Genomic DNA, 22,817 nt, shown 5'->3' on the forward strand with positions numbered 1-22,817 from the left:
CTCTGTTCTTTCCTTGTAAATATTCAAACTAACAAATGTGGCTACTTTCAAGAGTGCTCTGAGAGGAAACTGAGGGCCCTAAGAGACTTGCAGCCAGCTACATGCTTAGTCCCAGGGCCAGGCATTAGACTTCAGGCATCAGGGAGACCCTGGGCCGTGGTCAGAGATCAGAAGACCCAATACTCTGGTCGATTTGTGGATGGGATTATTCTTGTGTAGGCTCCTTGTGTAGCCCAGATACATCTCTTGCCCAAATGAACTCAACTCTACCCCTAAGGAACACAATAAGTATCCTGTGGCTTCAGACACATGGGTGGTATGTGTGGCAACTGAGCAGGGGAATCCTGCTTAGAAGCAGTGGTGGTGCCTGTTTTGGAGTATTCCAAAACAGGCCACTGGAAGCTGTTCTGCCTTCTAAGTCTTCATTTGGAGGGGACGGACTCCAGGCTGACCCAGCACAGGTAAGTGACTGACCTAGGCCTCCACCATGCAGCAATCTGCAGGTGAGGGGGCAGGTGCCTATTCCCCCACAGTCCCCAGTTAAGTCTCTGGAGTCTCCAGTTTTCAAAGACCCACTGGGCTGCGCTGATTGGTACAGCGAGAAGCCATCAAACCGGGCCCCACTGACCCCTAAGAAAAAACACAGAGTCCCTGGCCTGCCAGTTGGTCCGCAGGCAGCTCCAGGACAGACTCAACAAGTTCCTGGGCTGTGCAGCGCCGCCTGCAGCTCAAAAACCTCGAGGACGCACCGCCTTGGAGCCCGGCGCGCAGGCGGCAGCCGGCTGCAGTTCCTTCCACCTCCTTCTCCAGCTCCCACTCGGGCGTCGGTGGGAGGGAGCTCCTCCACTCTCTCCAGGTCCCCCACCAAACGCGCGCGCCCCGGCCTGGCCCCGCGCCGCCCCCGCCCCGCGGGCCCGGGGCTCCGCCTGCCTCGGTGCCAGCGGAGCGCACAGGCGACAGATAGGCGAGCGGCTCCGGGCGCCCTCTCCTCTGGCCGCCTGGCTCCGCGGAGTAGCTGGGACCCAGGAGCGGCTGCAAGGACTTCCCTCCTGCTCCCTCCCCCTCTCCGCCCCCGCCCCCCTGGCCCGGGCTCTGAGATCTCGCTGAAGACAATTGCAGTAAATGAGGACATCGGAGGAGCACGGAGCCGGGCGGCTGTGGCTGGCTCCTCCGCCGCGCCGCGAACGAGCGAGCGCGCGGGCGTCCCCGGAGCCGGCCGAGCCGCTACCTCCCCGCGGGCGTTGCTGAGTGGGGCCGGAGGGACGCGAGCTGCGGCGCGGGGGCCGGCCGGGCCAGGCGGGCCGGGCCGGCGGCAGTGGAGGGGGCGGGCGGCAGAGCGCAGCCGGCCAAGTCCCGAGAGCTGAGCCTTCCGCCGCGCGAGCCGGAGGAGCTTTGCCGCGGATGCCCTGCCCCGAGTGCTCCGTGCCGCGCCAGGCTTGCCAGGGTCCGCGGAGAGACATGCCTGAGCCAGGCGCTGCACCGACCTCGACTTATCTGTAAGCAGCAGAAGGTAAGCCGAGCCCCGCGTTCCCTCCTCCCGCGCCTCGGCGCCTGCTCTACTTGGCCGCGGGCAGAGCACCGCCGGGACAGACACCGACCCTAGCTCAGGTGCACGCACTCGCCCCCAAACCGACTTCCCCTGGGCCAGGACCCGCTGGTGCAACCTGGAGCTGACCCGGAGGTAGGCGGCGGGCAGGGGGCGAGGTTATGCAACCGCATCTGGAGCGACCCGGTAGACCAGGGGTACCTGGCAACTTTGGCCACCGCCAGCGAGAAGCGGGGCTGCGTGTGCTATGTGGATTCTAGACAAACGCCACAGCCTCATGAACGCCCGACAGCCCCAGCCAGGCAGAACTAGGGGGACCTGGGGGCGGCTGCTTCTAGGGAACATTTCGAGGCTTTTAAGTATTTTCCAAACTAAAGCGAACTGGCCAAGTAAGGCTGATTAACTTGGGGGGCGGGGGCGGGGGCGGGGGGGGCGTAAGTCCGAGCAGAGGACCCCTGAAGCCGGCTACTCTGGAGAGGCTTGAGCAGGAGCAAAAGCAGATGCCCACGTGAAATGTCCGTCTCCTAGCTAGCTCGTGTTGGCACCTCCACAGGGCTGCGGGCTGGGGTCCGTGCCCATGGGCTTCCGGGTGCCTGGCATCCAGTAGTTTGATCCGCACAGGCGTGGGAAACCAACCAATGCTACAAACCAAGCAAGTGGGCACGCTGGCGGTGAGGGCAGGAGAGAGGAGAGAGCCTTGGGCCAGCTAGGGGACAGGCAGCGACTGGAACCCAAAGTCAAGAGCAAGAGTCTGCGACTTGCTGGTTCATGCTCAGGGTTCTTCTGGCTGGCGTCTCCATTGCTAAGAGTCTCTCCCTGTGACCTCAGCATTCTACTACCCAAAAATATGCCACAGGGAGATGGAGCCAGTGCTAAAGAAATGCCAGGAGTGGGGGAGGAGAGTCGCCCCTGGAGTAAATAAGGGAGAAAATAGGTGCATTTTGCTCCTCTTCATACCAGGGCTCAGGTCCTTTCTCTCTCCTGATGCAGGTCTGTACTGAGTGGCTGGATGCCCTCTTGGGCCCCTGAGCCAGAAGCAGCAGTGAAGCAGTTTATTTTGACCTTGTCTGCTTAGGTGCTGAAATTCTGCCTAAGCATCCTGAGGTGAAACTGGCAAGAGTAGGAAGGAACTTTGGGCAAGCCCTTCCTTGGCTAGCAACCAAGTGATCATTTCAGAAGATCACTGGCTAGCTCTGGCTAGCAGAGGGTCGAGGTCAGTGGAGAAGGACTTGCCTGGGGGTTACCTTTCCATATCCCATTCAAGGGACTGTCAAGGTTACAGCGCTGGGGACTTGATTTAAAAATGCCACCCAAATCACAAGACTCAGGTCATTCCCAATTATTGCACAGTGCATATATGAAAATAGTATAACCTTATTAAAATAGCTTATGCTACAGCTTGAGCAGAAAGGAACCATCATTTCACTATGCAGAGGCGGTCACATTGTGCTATTTATTACATTCATATCCTGTTGAATGTTACTTTTCAAAGTTCATATTTATCTTTACAGGTTTTTTTGCAAGAATGATTAGCAAACATGCACAAGCAGCTCAGAGGAAAAATATGGAAGTCCTGCCATCCGCATGCCTCACCAGATATTAATAATTTACTATCCATGTTTACTACTTACATTAGATGGCACTGCTCCTCACAACGGGTTTTATCAAAGGCACATTCGGAGGAAAAAGTCTAGCACAGCTATCACTAATTACATGATTTTGCATAAATTATGTTAGCTACAGAGTTTTGTTTTCTCCACTGAATCCATCATTTCCTTAAAATGATAGGGTGATTCAGTTTAATTTCTTTAGTGAATGGAAAGACCTCTACTTAAAAACAGGATGCCCTTGAAAAGCAAAGCATGCCTTTAAACTTTACTACAGTCGCTGCGACTTTTTATTTTACTATTGTGATGAAGACTTGGAAACTTTTACCTAAATCAAGCCCATTATCCTTTTGAGAAATGTTATTAGTTAAGAAACAGGCTTACAAGGCTAAAGCTAGAAAGTTCCACCTTTGCTCAACAAGCTTACAAAAACCTGGATACTCCATTACTTGACTTATTTGGGGGGCTTCTTTGTTTTGCTACAATTGTTCAGCCCCCCTGTGAGGATGGAAAATTTTTAATCTTTTATTTCTTCCTCTGCAGAGAAAATTTTGTTTTAGAAAATATTAATAAACAAATAGAATAATTGTACATGAAAGGCATCCATCTACAAGAAAGGCCCCTAGACAATAAAATAAACAAAATAAAAAATGATTCTCACAAACAACAGTTGATCACAGTGGAGCAGTTGGACAGATTCATTTGTGTGGCTGGACATTTGTATTCTCTTGTTCATTCTGACCCATGGCTGTCTCGTTTAGAGAAAAGACTAAACTCTCATATGAGAGGCAGACTCCTTATGTTGGGGCCAGGCTGTTTCCCAGAAAATAATGATACAGAAGCGATCACAGCCACATCACAAAGCAGCAGTTTTATGGACAAGCATTCACTCAGAAGGACAGTGTAGGGCTCACCAGGGACTTTTATTCTAAGGTGCTGGACCAACCCATCAGACACCAAGCAGATAAACATGAAGGATGCTGCCTAACAGGTCATTTAGATAATCACACAAGGTGTACAGACCTAGGCAAACACGGTCATTTGGGGAATGGGGAGGTCATAGGGACTCCCTAGATAAAACAAGCATCACTGTTTTAAACAGCTCTTTATAAATGTGAAGGGCTAAATTCTTTATCCACCATAATTCCACTGAGATCTACATTCCTGAACCCAAAATTAGCTGACATAATTTATGAAGCAGATTCTTTTTATTCTCCTCACATATTTGATTTTAATATTTCATAACATTATGGAGTGCCTTCAATTTTTTAAAACAAAAATTTAATATAATTGATATTACCGGACAACACGTGCATTCCTGTGAAGTTCCCGATACCAACATTCAAAGAAGCCTTTATCCACACAAGCTAATCTTGATGCAAATGTAGTAAAACTTAATGATTTTTATCAGTTTATTTTTAAAATGTATTCATCTTACATATTAAGGACAGAATACAGATTTGGAAACAGTTGCAGGTACCCTTGCATAATTTATAAAAATAAGTTGTTTGGATAAAGTCTTGTGCTGAGCAGTAAGCCATAGTGAAGTACAGTTTTAACCTGTGCACAATGTCCGATAACGTATATGTTCAGATCCTCACAGCACTAAGGTATCTCCAGCCAATTAAGAATCTTGCCTCTCGGATTAAGGCACCCTATAACCTCAGAGACTTCGCCTGGTCCTAATAACAGTCTCTTTCAGAAATCCCTTTGCTTTAAGTCACCAGGATATTCAGTGTGAATGTGAGTCATACCTACTTCAGGCTTTATTCAAACCATGAGTGAGTTGAAGGACTTTGAGGTGTATAACAATACTATCAAATTACAAATCACTACCTTAAATAAAAACGAAACACTGGCAATATCCCTGTGTCTTTCTGCTGACCACGTATTCCCAGCTCTAAGTGGGAGAATTGACAATGAATCCAGAAAAGCAGGTATTAAGGACAACGAGGAATTATATGTCTGATTTACTCTATAAACCTTTTGGCTAACCCCATATTTGACATGGATTTAGAAATAACTCTTTCCAAAGTCATTATTTGTGAATACTGCTTTTATATAGTACAGTGATAGCTCAAAGTGTTGTCCATTGAGAGACCTGTCTCTTTACCATATCATCCTGATGTTAGGAAGTCGGAGCAAGAAAAGGCCAGAGATTCATCTTTACACTGTGTACATGCACATAAGTAACACTATTTCAGCCAATACTATAGTAAAGAAAATTTAAAAATATCATACCAGCATGTCAATGTGCTGGTTGAAGCTTATATCGCAGTTACTATGGAAAATTCCAATTCAATCCTTAATAATCTAGCCTTGGGCATAAAATGAAATGCAGTAAACTATACCATATAAGAGACATGAGAAAGAGGCTGTGTAAATGCTGAAAATAGTACAAGCAGCTTTGCAAATAAAAGTCACTTTTTCTCTAGACATGCTCCAGAGGGGAAGGGGGCACAGGGCAGACTCAAGGCATAGGGGCCTCTTCTCAGTGGCTCTGTTGAGAAGCCCATCAGGGTATGTTCCATCCTTAATGAAACTGAACAATCTTCATAATTCGACGTCATTCCATTGGTAATGTAGGTCCTTACACACTCATTTTCAGGAAAGTATCCTGCACTGGTCAATTGCCCTGTAAACAAAAATCCCTTCCATATGTTCTTAGTGGTTAGAATCTACATGCCTCATATTATCTGCATTTTGCTTCACTAAATCTGCTTATTTTTGCAGTAAGTGATTTTAGCATCCTTGGAAATGTAGTGGAACTATAAAATCTGGGCTCCTAAAATGGGGCAGGCATAAGGAAGGTGGATTGATACACAGATGGCTTTGTTTGGATGGGATTTGTCATTCATGGAAATGATGTACTGAGCAGTGGCAGCAATGGCCAAGGCAATGAGCAAGGTCTTGAGGTACTCAGGAAACTCAGTCTAGGAGGAGGATAGGAGATGGCAAGCACTTGAAGATTTACAGGCTGGACAATCAGAACATGAGTTTTCAAGAAATGACGTCATGCCTGGATTGCAGGGTGAAGATTGAGATGGGGCCCCTGAGCCCAGCACATGGGTGTTCTAGGGCTTCAGTCAAGTGGTACCATGCTCAGAACAAGGTACTTGCACAGGAAGAGTGTGGTGTGACCTTTCACAAAAGGCTTGGGGGCTGGTATCAGAGTGAAGATAGTTTGAAGCCAGTCTGAGGAGGAACCAGCAGGACAGTAGAGGCCTATGTTTATTGAATGTTCTGAACATGAATATATACTATCAGAATCTTGTCTTACTATTCATAAATAAACCAGATAAAAAAGAATTGGAGGAGAGTTGAGAAGAGACCACAGATAAGAAGTAACTTAGTGCTGGAGGAAACTGGTGGCACTGGGGGTAGGAATAAGGGGACAGTTTTAAGAGAAACATCCCAGCTGGAAAATACTTGTAACATGGCAACTGGGGAAGAAAGGAATAAAGATGCTGCCCAAGGCCAATAAGTGGATAGGTTAGTTTAATGGAAACAAGTCTGGGAGCCAGTGGGGCTGGAAATATAGGGGAACATGGTGGTTAATTAGAAACATAAGTATGAGCTTTCATCTGAATATTTTTAAAACAAAGTTTTTCATCATTACTTCCTATGGGGGAAAAAATGGACCAAAAGATTCACAACACAATAAAATTCTTAAAAGATAAAGCAAAGTACTATCTAGTAACAGGTACTTTATAAATATTTAAAAAGGCTATTAACAGTAAACTCAGTCTGTGACTTTGCTAAAAATTCAGGAAATCCTGATGGGGAAATAACTGCTATTACCATTTCAAGTTGTTGTGTTTTTTTTAACCCCTGTAGTCCCAGCTACCTGGGGTGGCTGAGGCAAGAAGAATCACAAGTCAGGGGCCAGTCTGGGCAACTTAATGAGACCCTGCCTAGAAATAAAAAGAGCTGGGCATGCAGCTCAGCACCCCTGGGTTCAATCCCAGGACCACAGTGGTGATAGGGGAAAGAAAGGAAAAGAAAAGAAAATACCAAAGGGTAGGGTTTCTACCACTAAATTCACCCTCCAGAATTTCTTTTGGTAAAATTTACTTGTGTAAAGGCTGTTTTTAAAGAAAGAATGATTATGAATTTTGTGACCTACTATTAGAGTACATGAAACAAGGCAAGATGAGAAGACAACATGGTCTTGCATCAGACAGACTAATACTCTCAAACCCAAAATGTTGAGATTTTGAGATTAAAGAAATTTTTGCTAGAGCTTTATGAAAACAACTGGAGCATTCATTGGGCCAGCTGCAAACATCAGAAGTCTGCCTCTCAGCCCTGACCTCACATCTCAGTTTGACATTGTGACATCAACCTAATCGATTTCTGTGCTAGATCCATCAATTAATCACTTTAAAAAAAATAATAGAGTGGTGCATACAGATTCTTTCCTTATTTTTCTTTTTGAAGTCATATGGCACAAATGATTAGAGTCCAGATGATCATAAATTTGAGATTCCCATAACTTGGATCATATAGCAGTGTCAAAGAGTTCTTGGTGTGCTACACATGTAAATATAGAGTTTGAAATTAAAGAAATGCTAAAAACAATCAGTTTCTCACTTTCAAGTCATATTTTTCATTTCATTTCTTGGGCCATTTAAGAGCCCAATGGTAACAGCTTTTTTCAATTATTTATTCTTTGTGTTTGTTTTAATGGTAGTTGTTGGCTCAGTGCCTTCACTGAAATAGTTTGCAACCCTATTTGATTTCTTTTGTTCTGGCTATTATTATGTGTCTCCATGTACATTATTAACCCTTCTCTAAGTAGATCTCTACTTTCTTTATTGTATCTATTATTCTATTTGTTAATGTGGCAAAAATACTCAGAGTTAGACTTGAGGATGGAACTTTAGACCCATGAAAATAGCTCCCAGTCTTACTCAGCAGTTATCCCTATAAAGAAGGGCAGGATCGAATGCTGAGTGGTAGACACTGCTTGGTGACATCAGTTCATTCCTGGTAATGATTGAAATTCTACATACAACCATCAATTCTAACTCTATACTGAGAGTTAACCAAAATGACCACTAATGGGCTCAACTTTAAAGGAAAAGTCTAGGATAGTGGTAGCCACATGCTGAAGCCAGGTGTTTATCACTGAAAGCTCTGAAAGGTTCACCATCACTGGTCTAGGATGATCATACGATTTTCAATGTGCCTTTCAAAGTTGAAAGCTTCTGTTGGTTATTTCTCCAGCTAGTTTCTCTCTAGTAACATATCCATTGCTGTGTACATACACAACATAATTCCAAGTATGTTGTCCTTGTCTACTTCATTACCAGGGCCAAATATTGAGAGTTTCATGGGTTCTGACCTCCTCAGTCCTGTGCAGCCCAGAAAGGAGCACCAGAGAGCCTAGGCTCCCAGCCAAAACATCCTTACTTGCACTCCCATCTCTGACAGTAACTTGCTGTGTGAAATGTGGGCACATGACTAGACTATCCATGTGTCAGTTTCTGTGGCTTTATTAAAACTGGTAATTTCTCCTTTCAAGAATATTTGGAGAAAACAATGTCTAAAAATATACAAAGTACAGAATGGTACCTAACCTGTAGTGAACACTACATAAGTGTTATTTATTATCATCTTTTACTCTTATTAATATCTTTTACTCCCGTGAGCTCTGTCACTTCCTTAGGACTCTGGAAGGGCCAGAACTCAAAGTCAACCAGTTGATCCCTCAACTGTAGTTCTTAAAAGACTGCAGCCAGGAATCACTGGGTCTAAAAGCATCCTAGAATGTGAAAATGCTAAACAGATGACCTTGAACATCAACCTCCTGCATATATAAAATCCAAAAGTAAGTGATTCACTGAAAAAACTAACAATGTACTAAATAACACATCTCAGCCTCCATATCCATGGTTAAAGAACTGCCCAACTAATGGCATTCCTAGAAAGGGACAGAATTCTAGATATTTTGCATGCTCGACCAGAAACATTTTTAAAAAGTCCTAAGAGTAAGAATATGTACTATTCCTGCTATGGACCTGCCCCAGGAGTACATCTGGAATCTGTCATTCAGTAATCAATTTACATTGTGAAAGACCTGAAGTTTAAACCATGATTGTGACTAGTCACTCGTTTTTCCCTTGTGTGATGTGAATCTGCTCTGACTGCTGATGTACAAGACAGGCAGAGCGAAGCCATGGAAAACACCTACTGCTGGTCCTGGTGTGAGTGCTACCAGTATTAGTGAGGGACCCATCACCTGGCTGTGTTTCACCACCATTCTAGAAAAAAATGCAAGGGGCCAGCATGCCCTGCTCCCTGGTTCATTCATTCATTTATCCCTTCATTCAGTAGACATTTCTGGGAGAGTTTTATGTGCCACGTATTGACTTGAACTTTAGGAATAAGGCAAGAAGTAGATGAGAACAAGGCTGTGTGGAAGAAAAATAAAACATGTAGGCTAATGATTCTTTTTCAGGACCGTTTTCTTAAAATTATCTGAGCAGTTAAAAAAAAAAAAAATACTGCTACCTAGTTTTCATCCCCAGAAGTTCTTACGTACTTGAATTGGGGTGGGGAACCAATATATTCTTTCTTCCTTTCTTCTTTTGTAATGGACTCATTTCCTGTCCTACAAGTGTCTCATTCCAGAGCCAGACTAGGAATAGAGCCCTTAATGAAAATGCATGTTCTTCTCCTTCCTATGGGAGATCATCCACCCTCTTGGTTTTCCCCTTTCACAAAGCAGGCACTGCTTTCTTTAAACACACAAGAAAACAAACAAAATGTGCAAGATTCCTATATTTCAACACATACATCCTCCTCCAAAGCTTTACAAAAACCAAAGCATAGCAGGGTCACTTGAGGTTTGGGAAAGATTTATGGTTTCCTTTTTTAAAAAACTTTTTAAGATTCTGAAGTCTACAGAGAATCATTTCACAGATTATCAGTCCTGCTTACTCACTTCAATGGTAACTTCTAGTCAGAAACTACAGTGTTATTCTATTGTTCTCTCCTTCCATTTTCCATGATCCTTGTGAAAACCTGCTGGGGAGTTTGAAAGATAGAGGCAAACAAGAATGCAAACTCTGACTCTTCATTAAATTTACACTCGAGCTCATCGTGTGCTGGGCGCCTAACTGCCTGGGATGCCTGCCCTAGCCTTGCTCTGTGTTCTTTGCCAGGATGAAGTGACAGGTTTCATTCTGGACAGGAATAGAAAGTGTTGCTGCAGTTCCCATGAAGAACAGCCAAACGGTTGATAGTGGTGATTCAAGGCCACCAGAACTCCCCAAAGCTCCTGCAAGTGAACACAAAACAGGATGTGCTACAATTTCCCTGCACTGTCTTTCCTCACCATCACCCTGTCCTGTCTGCGTGTGCCTAACTGTCCATCTGTGCATTTCTTCAGACTCAGTATCCCCCCTTCCATTCCCTCTCTGAATTTCCCCAATCACCTGAAATGTACCTTCCTCTCCATATTGATCTTAGTGGGTAATAGTAGTAAGAGAATATTTCTAAATATTTATTTTATTTATTGAGTATACTTTTTTCTTCATTGTTCTCAATTCAAAGTGTAGAAAATGACAATTACTTCACTCAAACTACTGTGTCCTTCTGAAGTAACCAGACCCACTAATGTGCTATAAATGCTTTTATCCCCGTGAAGCTCAGTGATTTTTCCTCTACAGTTAGTTAGAAGGCTGAGACTAGGAAAGATGCCATGCTCTAAAATTTTGTTATTCAAAGCTAATGAGATATTTGAGTTAGATTCTTAATTAACTTTGCCACTACCACATTCTATTCTGAAGAAAGTTGGATAATATAAATTTAGTGATAATTCCTAGCAAGTCATTTCCTACAACAAATAAGTAGTAAAGACCCTGATGCACTACATGATTAAATGCTAAACATGACCATTTGGGGGACTACCCACTAATTTTTATGCTTGTACTATCTCTTTCTCTTCCATCAGCACACACAAAAATATTTGCAATAACCAAACTCCAGTTAGTTTCATCAATATTCAGAAGCTGAACAATCTGTAGATATGGTTTATGAAAAAGTTATGAGCCAGGCATGATGGTGCATGTAATCCCAGCAATCCCAGCAATCTGTGAGGCTGGGGTGGAAGGATCACAAGTTCAAGTCTAGCCTGGGTGACTTAGCAAGACCCTGTCTTAATAAAAATTAAAGAAAAAAATTTTTAAAAGGCTGGGGCCTTAACTCAGTATGAAGGATCTGGGTTCAATTCCTAGTACTGATAAAATAAATCTGTGAAACTCTATCCCCTCTTCTTTCTTCTTCTACCAGAGTTTCACAGTTCAGCCATGTTCCACTTAACGTGAGCAACCAAGTAGTAAATTAATATAGAAAGAATCTTCAAAAACCACTAATATTGTGTATATGTCCTAACCTTTCTTGACATACCATAGGCAAGGCTTCAACTGTAAGGATACTGTAATAGAAATCACATTCTTAAATCAGTCAACAATTGAAGGATGACTGGGCACAGGAGAGAGAGAGAGAATGGCTTGAGAGACACTGTCCACACACATTCATGTTTGTGTTTAGGAGAGAAAGTTTGCACATACAAGGCAGAGTGTCCTTGGGGCCTTGTTCCCATGAGCCTCAAGGTGCAGCAGCTCTCACCCTTCAGGGAGCACACTCAACTCTTCTTTCCTTGTACTTCCATGGTGGTCCTGAGTTCATAAGCTGGAGTCATCCATGAAGTGTGTCTGTCTCCAGCTGGATTATAAGTGGCTAACGACAGTGTTTCATTCTCCATGTGCCCAGCACACAGTACAGTGCCAGATCACCACAGACAAGCAGCTGCTGTTCACTGAGCACATAAAGGTAGTAGATGACAACTGGAAAAGCCAGAGGTGGCAAGACTAAATCTGGACCGTCAAAGAGAGACTATTTACAGGAGCAGAGGATGGGGTAGTCCTGGAAAGTGACCCAAGAGAATTGGAGACACATATAAGAGGTGACCACAGTGTCTTTTAGAAAATAACTTCAGCAGAAGAATTTTTGAATAGTGATGAGAAATCTAGAGACAAGTAATGTAGGAAAGAGTAAAGATGACCTTAAAAAAAAAAAAAAGACTTGCTGTTTGGAAGTACTACTAAATTGGGGACATTTAAGTATCTGCAGAGAGGAAAGGTGTGTGGATGGAGAATTTAAAAGATAGGCAGAATGTGGGATGGAAGGCAGAGGTCAAGAAAAGCAAAAGAGACAAAGATCAGGGTGGGAACAGTATAGGCAGGAAGAAATAAACAGAAAGAATAAGAAAGAAAACCAAAATCAATGGGGCATGGTGATGGCTGGATGGGAGGATTAAACTAGGGAATAAATTAATTAAACTAGTGGCAGTTCCTGTTCCAGCATTTTAAGAATATAAAGAAATGAAAGATACTTAACTGTTCTCACTTGGGAATGGGTCTCTTAACCCCACTGCAAGCCACTTCAGTCCTCCCTTTAACACTGAGTGCCTTTTGCTCCAAGCTCAGCTGAGATAAACGCAGTACTGGTGCTACTGGTTGCGTAGGAACCACTCCCTGGTCTTGTCCATTATGCTGTGTTTCATCAGCTCCCAGGAAAGACAATGCAGTCCTCTGTGCTGCAGGAGCTACTGCCAAGGTTTTTGTGCAAAGTGAAACAAACCTTTAAAGAGAACAGACTGGAACCTTGTGAAGGAAGTATGCAGCTTTATGTTTTTTGAGAGTAGGTAACTATCATGAACAGAGAACACAGAAGTTCACAGTAGCTACTGGTCAAGGACAGAGTTCGCCAATTGACCTGGCAGAATAGCAATAGCACCAGGACTGATGAGAGGTGGAATTTGTTTTAAAGAATGAATTGTGGCAGCTGTTAGGATGTCAAAGTCTAAAGTATAACATATAGACACTTTCTCCTCTTCACCAACAATGACATTTTTGGATTTTGAACACTGAAAGTTTGTTCTGCACACGCCTGCAATTAATAGTTGTCAGTTATTCCCTCAGAACACTCCCTCAGTTTCCAGATCCCAAGTGACTGACTGTGTTTACTCTGCCTGGCCTAAATTTTGACTAGAGAGACATCTTGCTTCGGGGTGATGAAGTATTCCTGAGGTCCCCTCCTTGCTCGTCAGCTCCAATGGGAAGGGAATAAAGGTTTCTCTACTTCATATTGTAGGTCTTAATTTACATTCTTTAGTTCCACTCCAAATTAAAGCATTCCCAAATCATTTACAGCTTAAGAATCAAAAGAAAACCTGGAGAATTCAAACTGTCAGTCTTTCTGCATTTGACCATGGCCAATCAAACAGATGAAGGCTGAGAAGACCACAAATGCTAACTGGCTGCAGACTTGTTAGGATTGTGTACAAGGGCTTCTAGGGAAAGTATTTTCTCTACATTCAGCTATCCCCTTATAAATACAAGCTGATTATAAGAAATGCTTGTGGCTCTCTTTCTTCTTGGCTTAGCTGTCTCTGTAATGAATCCAGAACTATACAAAGTCTTGGCCAAACCAAGGAGAATGGAGGAGGGATCCTTTTGATGGTAGTAGATGGACACTCTTCACGTGGCCTTGCCAGCCAGGCAGATTGTACCTTCCACTCCAAATGATTTCAATTGCCCAACTCTAAATAATTTTGTACCAAGTAGTTACCTTCAAGCAGAAATCCTGCCCTGGTGTTCCAATATGGTGTCCTGAGATTAAACTGAGAAGCAGCAAGGAAAACATATTCCTTTCATATAGGTCATTTTTTGGGGAAAAAATAGTTCTAACTTTAGTTTCAAAACATGCCATTTAGTTAATAAAAATAAAAAATGATGATGATGATGATGTGAATTCAACATAATCAATGTAAGGCAAAGCCCTACTGGAATGAAAGTATCAGAAAGTCTATGAGAGCGACCTCTTCTGTGTCATACCAACTCTTGCCAACTCAGACCTCTGTCAGGCCTAAATGACCGGCTGATTATTACTTCATTGCTTGGAACCATCCAGGGAACAGGGCAAGTAGGATGCTCACTAAGTACACTTACAAGCTATGCTCAGAACTCGTCCTATATCTCACATTTTTTCTGTCATGCTGATGGTGAAGAGACAGGAACAGGGAAATCAGTTCCATTTACTAATTGTGCAGATGATTTGGATGAGGTGTTGAAACCAGATTTACTAAATTCTTGTTGGCCATTATTAGTTAGCAAAGCTAGCTGTAGCAAATAAGATGAATACTTTACATGTATGTCTCATGTGGAGAAGGCATGTTTTCCAGTTGATTTTCGCCAATATTATAAAACTTTGCTAATTCATTTCTGTTAATTTAGATTTCATTTGGACAGTGGATGAGCAAGGGTGAACATCAATCCAGAGCTAACTAATCTGAAATATAACTGAAAAGAGGAGACTCACCCATTAAACGGTGCCATTTCTGGTTCTTCTAAAGCCTCTACTTACACCCCTGTGTAGGCTGGATGGTTCGTTCCCTTTGCTCCCACTCTTAGGAACAGGCCAGCGTGTGCCTCTGTGGCAATAGTTAACATTATGTGGCTGCCATCATTGACCCTAGTCTTTCTGTCGGTTAAATGTAGGTCCCAAAATCACAGCTAAGTAACTGAGGCAGAATTTAAGGTGGTTTTCCTTATGCCTCAAAACCTGTCTTTAAGCTGCAGGAGTGTCTGTATTCCTTACTTCAGGCTGGATGGGCATCAGTTCTTAACTCTGAAGACTCTGCTGCCACATTCCACACATGGAGGAAACAGGGCATGAATTCCCTGTTTGCTCCAGCAGGCATTGGCTCAGCACCTGGAGCAGACACCCCGCCCCCCAACTGCTCCATTTGCAACAGGAACCTAAAAGCCTTCAGTTGCCCCTTTCAATCTTCTTCATCACTGACCTCTGAAGTAGAGAACAAATGTCTGGAAAAATATCATTTCAGTGTATGAGAGGAAATTAAGCTGGATAATGGATATAATAGGCAGTCCAGAATCTGTAAGTTAGCTTTGCACAAAGAAAGACTTCCATTTTTGAAAAGTGAACTGGTGCCTATAAAACATGTCTCTACCTTAACTATTTTACAACACAAAAGACTTCACTGGGTGCATGAGAGTCTGTCTTACTCCCTTCGTCAGTGGGAAGCTGTGTATATATGCATTTTCTCCACGCCTCCCACCCAGAGTAGCCTGATGTTCAGGCATTTCCTCAGCATATGGAATAAAGTGCTAACCCAATTAATCTTGAATTCTTGCCAGCATCTTTGACTCCAAGGTGTCTCAGCAGCGGGAAAGGAAAAGCAGTAACTTCATACAGTTCCTTTCCACACTCATCACATTGCTTCCTAGCTTTTGAGCTACACCCATGGAAGGGGTAAGAGTATTTTGAGAAGCCTACCACCTTACCAGTCATGGATTGCATCATGACATACATATCATGAGCCCCAAATGGGATCCTGGGAATTAGTGCAGACATTTTACGAATAGATAGAATTCAAGGAAGATTCTCTCTTGGCAGCTGACGAAATCCCATAAACTGCAAACTATAAATGCAGATTACAGGTCAAGTCTATTTTATTCCTAATTAAAACCACTGGCAACTTCCTTCCTACCTAAGGTAGGAAGTTTTATTAAATATGCCTTAATAAAACTTCCTAAGTTTTATTAAATATTAACATATCTTCTATTAAACACATACTCTCAGTCTATCTATGTATGACTACATACCTAAGTACACATGTAAAAATATAAACCTCGGCATATGTATTATATATATAATGATGACCTCTGGTGACTGTTTGTACACAAATCTAATCATTTCTGAGTTTTTCTCATTTGGATACAAGTCCTCACAGACTTTGCAGAGGTCTGCTTAAAATGCAGATTACCTTTGCCTCATGCATTTTTAATGGGTGAAATCAGATAGTATTGTGCCTCCCACCACCTCACCCCCAAAATTGGAAAACATGGACAGACATCTCCCCAGATGCACTATCTTAATCCCAAAACAATGACCACATTTGTTCATCATTTTTCCAGTAAAATCTGGCAGATTGCTTTCTTTCACTTAACATTATTTCATATGTGTTTTCTATGATACTAAATAATCTTTACAATTATCATTTCAATGGCTATACTGAGTGAATGCACACCACAATTTATGTAATGTTTACCTATTGTTAGGCATTCAGTTGCTTCCATTTTTCCCTACTTTAAGTTGGAATAAACATTTTCATATAAGCTATTAATTTAAAGCAGCATACAGAGATAAATAACTCTATATCGCTAATCTAAAAATACAGGGCTTGTATATTTATAACTCACATTTGATTATGAAATTTAATTTGAGAGTAATTAAGACATTTATATTCCAAACAGCTCCTCGACATCTAGTTCTCCCTGAGCCAGACAGGTGCAACCATGACTAGCCACTTTCACCTCTAGACTGCATAGTCCAGGGAATTCTAAACCATAGTTTTTGTAGAAAAAATAAACTTCATAAACTTCTGGTGCTTTAGAACCAGGAGACCAACAAGGACCAGAATCCATGGTTCGAGGGGTGACCTGAACAAAGTAACCTCTAACCACAGATGCCACATGGGTTTCATGCTCACTCCAAATCTCAAGGTAGTCCTCTGTGACTGTGCTCCAGGTCCAGATATGTTCAGGGACCATCTGTAAGTCCTTGAATGAGCCAAGCCCAGAAATATCATGCGAACAGGCAAGGAAATGACTTGGATAAGTATCAGCAGTGTGATACTTATCAAAGTTGAGCATGGTCATTTCAGGTTGCAGATTTTCCTGCACTGACTTCATGTACATTAGGGTGTGTGTAGCCCATTAGCCCTGTGACTTCAAGAAAGTTACAAAAGAAAATCTTGTGCCTCAATATCTCAGTCTATATTGTGGGGATAACACTAATCTTTCCTCTGTGATGGTATTACAACGGTCAGATGAGAAAGTGCAAGTGAAGTACAAGAGAATGCTGGCATCCAGTTAGGACACAGAATTATACCACATACCTGCAGAATGTTAATTCAACACTGTAATATACATACTTTCATTTGCTGAATGGATGCATGAAGGAATGAAGAATGGACCAGTGCATGAGAAGGTTCCCTTGGTCTCCTAGAAAGTCTTCTGTACCATTTGCTTTCAGGACTAATCACTTCCTTAATGGTAATTACTATAAGCCTAATCCTCCCAGTAGACTGTAAGTGAACACCCTGCAAAGATGTGTCCACCTTATTAATTCCTTATGTCCAGGAAAATTCCATTCAGCCATCAAAAGAGTCATAACCTCATTTGAGGCCAAAATAAATCAACTGCAGAAGTCTCTTGGTGTCTTCCCTACCAGTGAAATGGGGACAACCCAATTACTTCTACTTTCAACAAACTAGCCTGATTAAAAGTCCTAAGTATTACCACCATTTTTACTAATAAAGAAACGACTTTTATGTACTTAGCAACTCTGCAAGACAGAGAAGAGCTTTGGAGTACTTTTACTATTATTATTTTGCCACTAGCAATTAATTCTTCTGATTTGTTTTATGAGTTTGACCATTGGGTCCAACACTCAGGATATCTTTCCAAACCAGCAGAGTGATGTAAAAAAATTATTTCAGTGTAGTTCCTGGCAAACCGTGATGATGAATAGCATGGTAGGACAAACTTATTCAGTCACACATTTTTCAGTAGTGGCAGGGAAAAGGCTGAAAAATTACTAGTAAATTGCTTTTTGTAAAAATGCTCTCTCTTTCAAATTTTCCCTAGTGTGAAGGCCTTCTGCAGAATGATGGCACAATACATTCTGACATACCTGGATAGCAAAAGCAGCTCAAGAATGAATACCAGATAACAGTGAGGGTTAAGATTTAATTTTCTTATTATGCCCCTAGTTTCCTGTATTCTCCTCCCCCAACCCCGTCACACAAACACCAAGTTCTTTTATGTGCATCTTTTTAGCCTGTAAGGATAAGTGTCTCTAAAAGATATCTATTATCTCTCCTAGCAGGCTTGCCCTGTCCCACCCACCACATACAAGTTAGACCTCTGCAGAACAGAGCCAAGATAGACACATCTCTGGTCTGTTCCTTTCCTTTTCTCTCTTCCTAAAACTACCCTGTTGATGAAGTTTTGAATTACAGAGGCTCCACATATCCATAGCACCCAGTAAAGCAGCAAAGAACTTCCTTTGCTTTCTCTAAGAGCTTTGACTTTCAGGACACATGGGGAATAGTGGAACTGGAACCTTAGGCATCTGGGGCTGGAATACCTAATGCAGTGGTCTCTGTTGGGGCAGTTATGCCCCCTGGACTCATTTGGCACAGTCTAGAGACCTTTCTAGGAGTCATGGGGAGGAGGATGTGTTACTTCTGTCACGTAGCTAGAAGCCAGAGATGCTGCTGCTGCACATCCTACACTACACTGAGGAGTGCCTCCAACAATGAGTGGTCTGGAATGAAGTATCGCCAGTGCAGTGACTGAGAAACTGTGGTCTAAATTAAAATGCTTTTATCTTTCAACATGATTACTAGTTAGTTCACTGCATTGTATGAAGAACTTGATTTTTCTCTAAAACCTTCACTTGGTAACCACTGGTGGCAGCCTGCAAGGTGGCAGGACCATACTGGCCCAAGATGCAGGGGTCAGTTACCAGAGGTCCCAGACTGCAGAGGGGAATGGCTCTCAGATGGGCTCTACAGGTCTTTTTCTTCTTCCCCTTTACCAAACCACCATGCATCTTGGCCTGCAGTGCTGACTCAGTAAAGACTAAGGACATGAGGAGGGGTTGGACCTCTGATTGTTGGACACCTGGATCTACTACAAGCTGCATGGATTTGGGGTCTGGTGGATTAGAGTCTTACTCCCACTTGTGCTTACTTCTGTGTGATCCTGAATGAGTGACATAACCTCTTTGAACCTGAGTTTCCTCCTTGAAATGGGAAGTGTGGTGTTGACCTTCAGGGACATTTATGAGGAAGGTCCTTACAGATTAGCTGAGCATCTGGCCCATGGATACTCTGACCCTATAAATGCTGGCCACCTTTCAAGTGTTGAAGTCATGGCATTTCTCAAGAACTGCTACTACAAGTCTCTAGGTTTGGTTCTCAGGCACCCCAGGACAGAACACAAGGTCTGACAACCCTGGGCTGGGCAGTACAGCTCTCACCATTTGTGTCTATAACCTTGCAACTGTGGACATGAGGCTTCATGCCAGGGCCCTGCAGCTACCTCTGCAATCCCACGCATCCTTCTCAAAGACAAGGGCTAAAGCAAAGTCCAGTTCACAAAAAAATATACTTAAATTAACTGTCAGGGCTTTAACTTCAGCCCTCAGGAAAGTTCTTCCATGTACAATAAACAGCTGTGAATCTGCCTGATAAAGTAAAGGCATTTTACCCCACTGGTATTCCCCAAGAGGAATCATTGGCCACCTGCATCTTTTTAGCTGCATTTAATAATTCAGCCCAGGATGAATTTGCGTGATTAACATAAAGCCTCATGATTTTATTTTCTTTCAGGATTTAAGTATGGAAACAACTACCATTGTTTTCATTTTTCCAAGGCTATGATCAAAACACAAAACTTGAATCTAGAATGGTTTCTTTTAATTTTTTAGAAGTATTTTCAAATTTCACTCCCTACGGGATCAAAAAAGAGAGTTGGAACCACTGTATTTGTAGATGCAGGGAAACCCAAGTTCCACTTGCACCTGGTGTTAACCCATGAGAAGCAAACCTACCCTCCACAATGTACCCTTGAAAGATTCCAGTGCAGGAGCATGGGCAGCTCCCACGGAATCTGAAATGGCTAACCTAAATATATTCACTTCCAGTCCTCCTCACAGGCTCTCCACATGTATCTGTTCAGACTTTTCAGGAAGTCTTTAAAACAGCACTTCTTGATTCCAATAATAGATTAATCACATCATCTGCAAAAAGTAGTAAAAACCCAAACCAAATAAGTTGCATTTGGTAAACCATCTGCCTACAAAGTGGAGACACGCGTGTGAAAAGAAAATTTGCAAAGCAGACAAGGCAGCATCGTTGGGCTTCTTGATGAATATAGTACACCAGGTTTGTCTAATGGGGAAACATGCATTACTATCAAAAGAAAACGGAATGTATTCCATATGGAAATGCAAGCAGGCTTTAATATCTGAGAAGCATTTCATGCTGTGCCTGCCAGCAACTCTGTCTGATTTTCCTTAACATAAAAGGCCGACCTCACCTGCTTAAAAATAATTAGGAAGCCGGCAGTCATAATTTTGGCCAGAAGTCCTTGCCGCCTGTGTTTGCTCATGTTTCTGATCCACTGACACCTCTGTTGCTGTCTCTGAATGCAGGAACCATGGTCAGTAAGGAAACCAGCAAATGCATACTCACGACGGCAGAGAGTGAAGTAGAGCCAGCTGCCTGCCTGGCCCTGGAGATGAAATATGCCCTGGATCCCAATCGGCAAATTAAAAAGCGTAACAAAGCCCTTCAAGTGCGCTTTAAGGATATCTGTGAGGCCCAGAATGAACAGAGGGACACACAACTTTCCTCAGGACAGCTGGGCGAAAAGCGAGAGGCCAAGCCCGTGTCCTGCAGAGCAGCTTATCGAAAATACATGACGGTGCCCGCGCGGCGCTCCATCCCCAACGTCACCAAGAGCACAGGTGTGCAGACCTCACCAGACCTTAGGAAGTGTTATCAGACATTCCCTCTGGACCGAAAAAAAGGGAATCTCAAAAACATCACAGCTGCAGATTCCTTCAAAACTCAAAACAATGGGTTCCTAACAGATGTGAAAGAGAAGAGCCAGGCAGAACCCATGGAGGAGGTCCGAATATGCAGCGCGGGGCGGATACACAAGACAACAGCCTTGGTTTTCCATTCTAACGAGCATGTAAATGTCACAGACCTGCTTCCTGGGGTTAACTGTGCAGAGCCCTGCAAAGACCCAGATGTGCTCAGGCACCCAGAGACTCTACTCCAGAACTACTCTCTGCCTCCCTCAGAAGAGGCTGTGTACCAGCTGCAGGGGAGAGCAAAGTCTGAAGGGGGCACTCCAGACTCAGAGGAGCCTGCTCCACTGGCCCACAGGGTGTTTAAAACAGAGGTGGCCACTGTATACGCGCCTGCCATCAGTGCCAGGACCCCGGACCCTGGCTTGTCAGACTCTGCTGCGCCCAGCCAGTGGTCCCTCTGCCCTGCAGATGAGGAGCAGAGGAGAGCCACACATCTCAATGGGCTGCAGCCAACCCCCAGCTCTGCACTGGCCCACTCACCCCCAGTGCAGGGCCAGTCCCCCCAAAGTAGAGAACAACCCTTGCAGATTCAGCCCAGTGCCACAGCCACGCCTGCAGGTGAAGAATGCCAGCAAATCGTGCCTCACACAGAAGTAGTGGACCTCAAGGCACAGCTTCAGATGATGGAGAACTTGATCAGTTCAAGTCAGGAGACCATCAAAGTGCTCTTGGGGGTCATTCAGGAGCTGGAGAAAGGAGAAGCCCACCGAGAAGGGTATGTATGTGCACCATGTCTTATTCATTCTATAGCTCATCACCAAGGGTCCATCTATAAATCCCCAAAGCCCAAGTACATAAGAAGACTAAATCTATCAATTCTGTGGGCAGGCTACAGTCTAAACAGCAGGTTACAAGGGGTCAGGGATTGTGTTGAAAGGCGAGGCTTCCCTCATGGCATACTCACCTTCAAGGCATACTTGGTTAGCAAGCACCTGTCTGGCTTTGAATTTAAACCACACCCATATTTTGAATGGATTGGTGAACCTTTCCTTTTAATCTACTAAAACTAAGAGTTTATGATCTTCATAATATGTAATACATATGCCAGTCCAAAATATTTAAATTAAGGAGCTATGTGCCTCTTAGGAATATTATGGAAGAGAAAAAAATTCAGATGACATTGAGAAAAATAAATGCTGACTTATAAGCCTATAATAAATAATTGGAATGACATCGACAGTCAAGACTGCATAAGGTTTTATATAATAGACAATGTTTTTCATTCTTTTCTTGAAACACAAAGGAGTGCCCCTCAATAGAAAAGACAGATGCCTATTCAGATGGGGTGCCCTGTATGTCCAGTTGGGCTGCAGAGAAAACAATACCAAGTTCATAGTCATAGTCAACACTGTCTAGCACTGGTAAAGGCTTGCTAGACCTGATCATATTTTGAAGTTCAAACCGAGCAAGTTGTTGAGTTCCCTAGCCAGCCAACCAGCCACCTTAGCTGTACACCAGGCAGTGTGTTAGGATGACACATCCAGCATCACTTTGGTTCCAGGCTTCTCCAAGCAGTACCGGTTGTTCACTAGCCTATGAACTTCTAAGCCCTCTCTTTCAATTCCACCTTGAAACTAGATTTCCTGTAGACTGTGTTCTTGAGATTAAGCTAAGGGACAATGCCCTGCTGCCTTATGTGGTCTGTACCCTTTACTTAAGTGGTTGAGCTGGCAGGCAGCATGAAGACGATAAGCCCAGTAATACATTATCAGAGCAAAAATCCCTCCAGAGGACTGCTCTGGGTAAATTAGAAAGTTTTTGCTTATTGCAAACAATGGAGAAAAAGAGACCTGTAATTCCAAGACAAAAGGTAAGGCTATGGCACTAGGTCTAGTGTCTAGGTACCTGGGAGATCTTGCCCTTGACTTTTGGTTGTTCCAGCTTAGTGTAGGTAGCTT

General features: G+C 43.3%; 2 protein-coding genes across 7 annotated transcripts in view; one reads left to right on the forward strand and one right to left on the reverse strand.

The window, feature by feature from the left end:
* Nucleotides 1-22,817, reverse strand: part of Dock1 (dedicator of cytokinesis 1) — a 530,482-nt gene that overhangs the window by 250,976 nt on the left and 256,689 nt on the right. The gene's annotated exons all lie outside the window — the stretch shown is intronic.
* The window catches only part of Insyn2a (inhibitory synaptic factor 2A), a 55,201-nt gene continuing 33,736 nt past the window's right edge, over nt 1,353-22,817 (forward strand). For 3 of the 5 annotated variants that reach the window (XM_004838735.3, XM_004838737.3, XM_087185611.1), the window contains exons 1-2: nt 1,353-1,510; nt 20,473-21,634. In XM_004838735.3, coding sequence (XP_004838792.1) covers nt 20,478-21,634 — 1,157 coding nt within the window. In that variant the 5' untranslated portion in view covers nt 1,353-1,510; nt 20,473-20,477. Of the gene's footprint in view, nt 1,511-17,897; nt 17,985-20,472; nt 22,052-22,817 lie in introns of those variants that run through there. The other 2 variants (XM_087185610.1, XM_087185609.1) reach the window with 2 other exon arrangements.

Source organism: Heterocephalus glaber, unplaced genomic scaffold (genome assembly GCF_053883595.1).
Source record: "Heterocephalus glaber isolate CG9 unplaced genomic scaffold, H.glaber_assembly_v1.0 deba00001497, whole genome shotgun sequence".
NCBI lineage: Eukaryota > Metazoa > Chordata > Mammalia > Rodentia > Bathyergidae > Heterocephalus > Heterocephalus glaber.